Genomic DNA, 10,046 nt, shown 5'->3' on the forward strand with positions numbered 1-10,046 from the left:
TTCTTTTTATGGCCTGTAAATGATGATTTAAATATCTAAATAGCGCTTGTCAGAAAAAAATTTCCCCACCCCATCTCTACGTGAATAACAAAACACATTGAAAGAAAAATAATAAGCAATTATTTTGCCCCTAAACATTAGTACCTCTAGATTTTTCTTTTTCAAGAGGATTGGCAAATGTTAATATAGCTTAACCCTTAAAATTAATCCTTACTATTTTCAAATTTCATTTTCAATTTTTTTTAAACTGGCGTGGGAGTAGGACGAAAGTTGGGCTAAGCTAAGCATTTCTATTTTGACAAATTAGTTTGAAAGTTATAGATGAAAAAGGTCACAGGCAACAATACAGGCCCATAAAAAATATTTTCATTCAGAAACGATCGGATGACCAGGTACTATGTTGGTGCAAATTTCAGTTATATTTTTTCTCTGGTGTCTGCTACAGTTTAAAAATTTAGGGAAAACAGCATCGACCGAACAGTTCTACCCCATTATATTTCTCATTTATTTGTGAGGTCTAGAACAATTCAGTGTCTGCTTCAATTGAGCTAAATCAGTTTAAACCATTTTCACCCTAGGTTGGACTGGAGGGAACATCTTTAAATAAGCCTACCAAAGTCTACTGATATGGGATTAGAACTATCTCTGATTAGCTCATTTACCTAGTTCAAAATAGGGAAATGTGCTTCATGAATATGAGCCCTGTTGAGGGACCATATCAAATACTTGTGAGAAGTCAGGTGTGTGAACTGCTAGCACAAATGCCATCTTTACTATCCAAATAATCCATTCCTCACAACCTTTTCACTTGCAAAGTGCCTTTGAATGTAGACTAGTAGCAGATCACATGTGGATAATAATGATGGTGGTTCATGAATATTTTCTGGTTTGACAAACATACCCACTGTTAAATAAGGTGTGAAAAGAAACTATGAAAAAGACTTACAACTAGCTCAGTTTTATTTGACATCTCTCAAGCATCTTTGAACACAATCTGTCCAGGACAAGCCTGCACCAAACTAACATATTGCTAACAATACATTAAAGCAAATCATACATCAATACAAGGTGTCCACTCCCCTTCCCGCCGAAACAGCAACCAAAAAATTGCTTTGTTACATGGTGTTTAAAAGCTAACACTCCTGATACAAATGGATCATAAATAATTAGCAAGTAGGCAGTCAATAGTGTCATGAGGCAAACGATGACAAAATCACATGCATTCCCATTTCTATCCAAGATGCTGAAGTTTTCTTTTTTTGTAGAGCTGTATAAAATAATCCGCAAGTGGAATGATGTTTCCAGAGCTGTTAGCACCAACAGCTGTTTTAAAACGAAGCTAATTACTATTGAAAGTAAAATGATTTACTATCCAGTTTCATTAGCTTCACACCAAGTGTTTTCTACATTGTCAGATTTACCACCCAACATCTTCATTCGTGTGAACAAATACAAGACACATTCTGTCATGGTATAAATAACATCTTCGCTGGTGACAAATTGTCCTTGTATGATGGAGTCATCACCATGAATTTGGTGTCAGATGCATTAGAACACGCACTAAAATTTCCACAGGGCACATTAACAAAGCCAGAAACAATTTCTGATGAATCTGCATGGTAAAGGAGCACCATGGATGGAATTTGGTTTGTTTTTAACTGTACTTGTTCTATGCACGGAAGAAACAAATGTTTTGTACATCCATTGAACATTCTGTTTCATTTTTCCCTAAACCCCACAAACGGTTCATTATAAAGTGGGTATCAGCTGAGTCAGGGCTATCACCGTGATGATAATTATAATGAACAGATTATTGTCCCTGATTTCTGTAGGCAGACTTTTTCAGTTCAAACTTTTCTCCTCCTTGGCTTTTCCTACTTTGCTCTTGCAACATAAATAGAGCAAATAAAGGTTGTGGATTGCCTGCAATATGGAATAAGATATTTGGTCATTCCTTGGCATCCTTTGTGATGGGCACCTTGACAACACTCTGAGCTGCGGAGGGAGAGGAAGCTGGCTTGATCAGAGGTGGGGGCTGTTGTAGAATGGTCTTCTGAGGAAGTAGTCTGAGAAGCAAAGTAGCACAAAAGTTTCAAAAAAATATCCTTTATGGAGCAAATCTGCGACAAAGCCGCACAACATAAACCAGTATATTTTTAATTTGCTGTCACCTGTTAACAGTACAAATGAGGGTCTCACAGGTCATCGTTCCTCTATGCTTTGCAGATATAATGATGAAAAGCAAATGCTGACCAACTGATACAGTGGAACCTCGGTTAACGAACTTAATCCGTTCTGGAAAGCTGTTCGTTATCCGAAATGTTCGTTATCCGAAACAATTTTTTCCATAAGAAATAAAGGAAATAGATTTAATTGGTTCCCAGCCCCTGTTGACTCGCTAATATTTGAAAGTTACAGGCTATATAGGTATTTGTTTTAATGAGAACAGTTAAAATGCAGTTTAAATGAAGTTAAATATAAAAACATTAACGAAAGCATTTAAACATCAGAAAACTTGTCGTTTTGACGGCTTGGATGGAGGAAGGGGTGGAATTACTGATTGGATTCCCTCTCAATGAGCACACGTGAAATTATAAAATCGGGGTGACTTCCCTTTTCTGTAGCTTTGAGGTTAAAGGGAAAAACTTGTCCAGTGTCTGTTGCTTCTTCCTTTTTTGTAAAACTCTTGGGTAATAGACATCACATATCCGACAGACGCATGCCACCTTCATACTTTGAAATAATTTCCTTTTTCAATTCATTTGTTGGCCGCTTCCTTGTCATTACCTCCCTACTATTAATTGCTCTTAATCTTCTTTGGCGCCATTATTGAGGATTATCTTATTAAAATAAAGCACAACAATCACTAAATAAGAAGGATGCACAAAGATAAGGAACGACTGATCGTAACTGTGTCTCGAGCGCGAATGATGACACGCTGGTCGGTCACGTGTGGTTTACGTGGCTGTTCGTTATCCGAAATTTTGTTCGCTATCCGAGACAACGTTTTAACGAAATTTTTTTTCGTTAACCGAAATATTCGCTATCCGAGGCGTTCGCTAACCGAGGTTCCACTGTACTTCATTTTGTCACTTTTACCTGCTGGCATGAGGAGTTGTTCCTGACCGTCCACCTGACAGAGCAGTAGGTGGCTGTTTGAGGAGAGGGGGTGGTGCCGACACAACTGCGGTGCTGGTCACTGAAGACCCATTAGTCTGTGTTTGTGAGGCCATTTTTTCTGTATCGGCAGTTTCTCCACCTTCAGCTTTCTCCAACTCTGATGGCTACATCAATTTATTCAGGGAAAAAATACATTAACCAATACAAAACAATATGTAAGCAAACAATCTTTACTTAACACTGTGGCTTTTGTGCTATCAATAGCTTATCAATTCTAAAATATGTAGAGCAAGAGAATTTTTCCCAAGAAAACGTCAAATTGATGAATTTAGTTACAGAAATTTGCCCAATGCACACCAAAAAACTGAATTGCATTTTTCTTGTCTACCTTGGCTTCTCTGCCAGAAGCATTATCTCCCATTTCTGCAATCACTGCTTCCTCGTCAGGCTGCATCTGTGTTCCATGTTCAGCCTCATATTCTGCAAGAACTTCATCCAAATTGTAGCGACGCCGGAAGTTGACGAAAAAGCTGCGCACATGGGGCTCCAACTTGTTTCCAATCACTTCAGCAATGGCCTGAAAATCCTTGCCATATTTGCGTACTCCTGAAAACATTAAATACACAGAGGAAGAGATGAGAATGTATTTTCAAATGTTAATGCATCTGCCATCTATGTCCAGGAAACAATCATGTCTTGCACTGACCAGACTTAAAAAAAAAAAAACCACAGGATTGTCTAACCTTGGACAGCCAGTAGGAGTTCTTCATTTGTCCATCTTGAGTTGATTCTAAGAGGTGGCTGCAAAACATTGTAAAAAAACAAAAAAGCTTCATTTGTGTGTTGTTTTTTTTTAAGGTGGGGGGGGGAGGTTAAGACCTATTCTTCATCATCACCTCCACCAACCCACATTCTCATGCTGCATCAATGAAATGTTTACCTCAGGAGGTTTGAAGCTGTCAACACCATTTCCCAGTTTGTGCTTCTGTAGACTGAGGAGTTGTTTGTTGTTTTGTACCTGGGGAAAAAACACAACTGGGATGTAAGGAACCCATGCAAAATTGAGACCTCTTTCACTGTTGGAACATGTCATCATAATACACACAAAATAAAGACATATATTGCAGAATGATAATGGAACATGTCATTGCAATACAAAAACAGCCGACCTTTTTCCTGTCTTAAGTCCCTCCCACATAGTTCATTACCGTCATGTAAAAATCCGAGAAAATATGTATTATTGCAAAAGGCATATTACGTGATGCAAATGATCAACAGGTGTGCCTTCTTCATTGATACAGATGTCTATAAGTATCATTTGTGAGAATACAGTATTGTAATAATAATTACGCTATGTGCATAGTGTGAAATCTCCATACATGGCTCTGAGCTACACATTAATGGGCATGTAACACAACTGATAGGGAAGGGTGCTAAATAATAGTACTCTCCCTCTCTTACAGAAAACACACACACACACACAAACACAGAGCCTAACTATGGACATCACAAGACAACGGTATCTTACCTGTCGTTTGAGGGATACGATTTCACTGTCCAAAGCCTTAAGTATTGCCTCTGCCTGACCAGGTGGACCCGAGACCATGGCCATGAGATCCTCTTGGTCCAGGTACATGCCTTTTGGAGGCCTGCGCTTGTGTTTCATGGGGTTGTGACGACCTGCTTGCTGTGACTCGTGGCGCTTAGGTCCAGCAGACCTCATCTCACCTGTTCTCCTGCAAAATTAAATATAAAATATAATCATACATGTGAAAAACAAAATTAAACTATTTTCTTCTTTACAGAAATAGCTAAAAAAGCAACAAAAATCCCAGCTGTGAATGAAAGGAAAAGTAATTATCAAAGCAGTTCAAATTAAGCAAGACTAGCAATTAATTCCTGTGAAGCTGTAATAAGCTTATTATTGTTTTATTAGACAGATGATTAACATGCTATGACAGCAAGTGAAAGAAAACTGATGTACCTCCAGTACTGATAACAGCTACTACATAAAGATCCCTTGGCTGAGACGTGTAGCTGTGTTGTGCTCAGGCCACAATTTGTACATTGATTCTTTTCTTCTTTCTGAAAAAAGATCAATCAGCCTTATTTAAGAAATTCTCACTCAGTTAAATAAAAAACTAAAAAGAGCTATTTATGTATGATTATTTTCAAAGTATATTTAAGGAATGTAAAATTATTCCATCGCAACTTTCTCTGATATTACCAACCTTAAGACGAATTACTGTAAATGACAACATCTTCCTAAGCATTACATTTTTTAAAGAAAGAATTTGTCCTTTAAACAGAAGATCTTTTTTAGCCCAATCAATCAAAACAAAATAACTGACTATACATGTCGATATATATATATTTGCAAGTGTGGGCTAAGACAAAAAAGTACATGCCAACATATGCATATGTACTACAAGGAATAAAACATCCATAAAAACTCACATCTTTCACTTCTGCATCTTCATCTGAGTTGCTGCTGCCTTGGTCAGATCCCCCCTCACTAAGAAAATAAAATTTAACTGTACTAATTTAAACCCCTCAACCCCATTTTATTTTAATGAAGGGAAATAACTCATAATAGACCATAACTACACAAGAGCAACTGCTTGGCCCATTTGATCAGCAAGCAATTTTGACTGCACAATCCAACATTCTAGACAATTACCAGGCAAAGTTATCTCTGCAAATATCTAGCAGTGTAGAGCACCTGTCTAGGCGGTGTGTGGCTCTTTTCTTCGCATGTCGATCCATTAGACTTGTACGAGATCGTGTCTTCTTCCAAGAATAAAAATACTTCACCAAACTGGATATTGATTTGTCAGGAAGCTGCAGAATAAATACCTCTTGTAAACTGATATGCTGTCATTTGCAAACAGTTTAAGAAAAGGCAGAATAACGTTACTTGTCCTGAAGAGTGCATATATATCACAAATAACACTCCAAATCACCATCTCTTAAAATTTTCTAAGAAAAATGATATTAGAGTTTTAAAATAAATTTACATGTAAACAAAACAAAAAAAAAAAGGCAAAAGCACAGTTATACATGCAGCCATGAAAGCACAGTTATATAAATGCTTTCCCATAACAATAGGAAAAAAGGGAAATTTACCATCTGTCTAATGCGATGAAATGATTTTCCATGAAAGCTAAAAGCCTGCTCAAATAATACTTTATCCTCCACCGTCCATTCATCGGGGAAAGGTGTGAAGTTGGCAAGATCAGCCAGCGCGCGTTCAATGTTGTGTTTGTGCCAGAACAGCATACCCAGTGCCTGTTAATATTACAGATAAACTGAGGAATAGTAAAACACTTCATTCTAATTCAAATAACAGACCTTGTTCTATGAGAATTTATGCTTCCTTTCCCATTCATAAAAGTGCCCATAAACTCCTACATGACTTTCATCCTGTCACTTGATTAAGCATTGATTAAATGGTGATATATATGACTGCATATGCAATGCACACCAAGATGATTATAAAATTATAGGCACATGTACCTTCCACAGAAAACTAACATCTTTAAAAAAGTATTGAGTGCAGAATTTTTACAACTGATTTAAACCTACATGTTATTTTCTAACCTGTTCTGTGTTATATCCATGCTTTTCTTTGGCAATGTTGATGTATTCATCCACTAGAAAAAAAAATGAGTTATGAGTTTACCTGAATTAAAGTCTAAGGAGAACAAATGACACAAAACTACTGCTTCATTAATTTTTTTTCTTTGCATCATCATTTCAGCAACACTAGTTTCCATATGTACCTTTTTTTTTTTTAGTAATACCAGCAGACCTCTAGATAAAACATGGTTATCAAATCATATACTGAGACTAAGACTAACCTGCATACTTTTAGAAGTTTCACAAAAAGAATTTCAATACAAAAAATCAGCCTATGGATATTATAAAATCTACTCAAGGACTAATTACCTTTAGCATCTGACATTTCATTGTTGGGTGCCCAAACAAGCATAGCATCAACACCACCTTCAATTTTCTGATCTATAAAGCAAAATGAACATATTATACTACATAATAATGCAACAGAAATTTGTTTAAAATCACTTTTTTAATTAAGTATTGAAATAGCCAAACACTGCTTTTAAAGAAAATACTAACATATATATAAAATCATAAAATAAATATTGTATACTAACAGAAACAGCTGACAAAAGAACGTAATAGTTTGCTCAACAACAAAAAAAATTTATCAAAGCTTCAAATGCTAGGAAATAATACACCTCCCATCTCTCTTTTTTGCATTGCTCACCTACTTGATTCCCCCAGCCCTCCACTGTCTCATTCTCTCTTTTTGTGCGGAGAGGAAATAAGCGAGTGGATGTAAACACTAAATCTGAGATTTCTTTGTATCTGCTGGTCCTTACTCTCTTAAATGTAATCAGAACTCTTACAGTGCTATGGGAGTAGAAATGTAGCCACACTTTTTTTTTCAAAGAATTATGTGATACAATATAAAAGGCACAATTTTCTTAAGCTGTTTGTGATACACAGACATGGTATGCAATAGCAAAAAAAGCACTTAGTGCAATTTCTGCCATGTCTACAATGAATGTTACTAAAGTTATTAGGACTGATGCTGCTAAATAATGGGCAAACAGAAATGTAAATAACTAAACAAATAATCAATAAATCCTGTTTAGGATTTCAATCCTTCAAATTTAATATAGATTTATCTACTCAAATGCATGTTTTTCTATGTATTCATCATAGAATACACAGAACTAAAAAAAAAAAAAACACAGTGTCAGATGTTTGAGATGAACTGTAACAATATAAACTAATTCAAAACAAAACAATTAAGTCCCCTGAGCTTTGATGCCTAGACATTCATAATCATAATTGACCAGTATATTTATCTCGTTTTAAATTTATTTTCTATCTTTTTTCTCCTGATCTTTTTTATCTATACACTGCAACGCTTTTCCTGTCTGTCCATCATCATATTATCTCAGTATCTGCAGCAAGTTCCATTACCTGGATTGAACGGCGGTATTTCTGCTTGATAGTCATCCCCAACCCTCATTCCGCCATCTGTTGAGGGAAAACTTCATAAATTTACTTCGCAATTATATCAGCTGAGACATAAACACTTTTTATCATTGCAAACCTGATCTTTTCTGCTGTTATGTGAAGAAGCTTTGTTATAGGGGGAGAAAAAGTATGGTTCCCCATCCTCACCCTGATCCGAGTCCTCGCCACCACTGCTATCTTCTGAGCGAGGACTTGCGCCTCTTGAACGCCGTCCATTTCGAAGTTCTTCTGAATTTTTATCTGCCATGACCATACCGACTAGTTTCGATGTTTTTTTCCTTGCAATTTTTCTTTTTTTCCTGGAGAATCGCTGGTCGTGATTCACAGAGCGGTGTACTGCAGTAACTGTCACCGTAGAGTTGGTCCGATTACGCTCTTTGTTGATCCATCCACTCTAAGAATGTAGATCCACACAGTTATCATATCAAATCATATCTAACAAGTTTTTCTGTCCATAATTGCCTTAAAGCAAATGCATTCGAATCATTTGTCTCTGTTGTGTTAATTTTCATGCAAAATGCTCTCGGTGAGAAACGTGTGTTATGTATCTATTCATACGCGGAGCACCAAGTGAACTTATTTTGCAAATCGGAACAGACAAAACTCTCCCACTGCGAGTATCAATAAAGAAGTAAAAACACGACTCGTTCTTTTGTTAGTTTTTTCCGATAGCTGTGTTTACAAAAACATGGCGGTTTTCGATACTTTATAGGTTTAAAGATTCTTGGTGTTTATTCTGTGGAGTAGAGATGGCACATGCTGTCTATACAATGTTAAAGACCAAACCAGTCATGAGCCCTTTTAAACTTGAAGTTTAAGACTAAATTTATCATTGTCTAATAGTCTACTCAATTACTAATCGCGATAGAGTAAAAAGTGACCAACTAATCGACCGCTGTTATTTGACTTTGACTATAACCATGGAAGCTGAGTTAACTAAAATGTGTTCAAGATTTCTGGTTGAGCTATTGGGAGTACCCAAAAATATGGAGCATTTGGAGCGCCATACTAGCACTTCCCTCGCAGTTTCTTTCAGATGGTTATTCCGCCAACATTTCTTTAAAATAATCTTTTTTGACAGTTTAAGTCTAGACAACAGCTGCAAGACTACAAACGTCAGTCTAACAGTCATCAAAACAGAAAATCAGAAATCAGACGCATTCAGTTGGAATCTGTTTCCAGAGACATGCAAAAACGATCGAAGTATACATGTACACGTCCTGCGTAATAATATTTGCTTCTCTTATATATATATTAGCGATACAACTTCCCAGGAAAGCATTGCATGGCCATTCATATTCTGTCCATTATGTTTCACCTTTGAGACATATTAGTGCTTTGACCTATTGACTTGTGTTGGTCGCTATATCGGTTATATAAGCTCCATCAAAGTTTAATGTACACGCCATCGTAAAAAAGAAGTTAACCCTGTAAAATTCGTTATTAATAATAACTAAGTCTTGATTTTATGTCAAATTTATTGACCCAGTCATTGATGATTGCAAATTATCTTTTATTGGTCGCCTATTTTTCTTTACCTTAATTCTTTGTTGACCTGCGCTGCCACCCCGGTGCACACTTTAATTCTAAACAGATCGATACGGGTGGCGACAGGCAGGCAGAGCTCACGTGTCGGAAAATTTGTGGAGACCTGTTTCTGTTGGACAACCAGAACCTGAGTTCAAATTAAACAATACAAACATCAATATAAAAAAAAAGGTCCATTTGAAAATCCCGTTACTCTCATTGCCACTAATTAAGCTCGCGTGTTTGTAGAGTGGGTGGAGGTGGAGAAAAGATGTAGGAGGCGGTGGTTATAGATCATTTGGCTGTCAAGCACTAAGTCAGCTGCTTGA

General features: G+C 36.7%; 1 protein-coding gene across 3 annotated transcripts; it reads right to left on the minus strand.

Moving 5' to 3' along the window:
* Nucleotides 1-942: 942 nt before the first annotated feature.
* Nucleotides 943-8,574, minus strand: LOC112570905 (REST corepressor 3-like). Of its 3 annotated transcripts, none has more exons than XM_025249620.1 (14): nucleotides 8,338-8,573; nucleotides 8,134-8,190; nucleotides 7,069-7,140; nucleotides 6,721-6,773; nucleotides 6,247-6,408; nucleotides 5,843-5,961; nucleotides 5,578-5,635; nucleotides 5,105-5,205; nucleotides 4,649-4,856; nucleotides 4,061-4,138; nucleotides 3,864-3,921; nucleotides 3,509-3,726; nucleotides 3,100-3,284; nucleotides 943-2,066 (listed from the first exon to the last, which is right to left on the minus strand). In XM_025249620.1, the coding sequence occupies exons 1-14, from the start codon at nucleotides 8,441-8,443 to the stop codon at nucleotides 1,949-1,951; spliced, it is 1,593 nt and encodes a 530-aa protein (XP_025105405.1). In that variant the 5' UTR covers nucleotides 8,444-8,573; the 3' UTR covers nucleotides 943-1,948. The 3 variants fall into 3 exon arrangements, with proteins under 3 accessions (XP_025105405.1, XP_025105404.1, XP_025105406.1); XM_025249619.1 differs by having other exon boundaries at nucleotides 5,801-5,961; XM_025249621.1 differs by lacking the exon at nucleotides 943-2,066 and adding an exon at nucleotides 2,104-2,263 and having other exon boundaries at nucleotides 3,081-3,284; nucleotides 5,801-5,961; nucleotides 8,338-8,574.
* Between the last annotated feature and the right edge of the window lie 1,472 nt (nucleotides 8,575-10,046).

Source organism: Pomacea canaliculata, linkage group LG8 (genome assembly GCF_003073045.1).
Source record: "Pomacea canaliculata isolate SZHN2017 linkage group LG8, ASM307304v1, whole genome shotgun sequence".
In the NCBI taxonomy this organism is placed as follows: domain Eukaryota; kingdom Metazoa; phylum Mollusca; class Gastropoda; order Architaenioglossa; family Ampullariidae; genus Pomacea; species Pomacea canaliculata.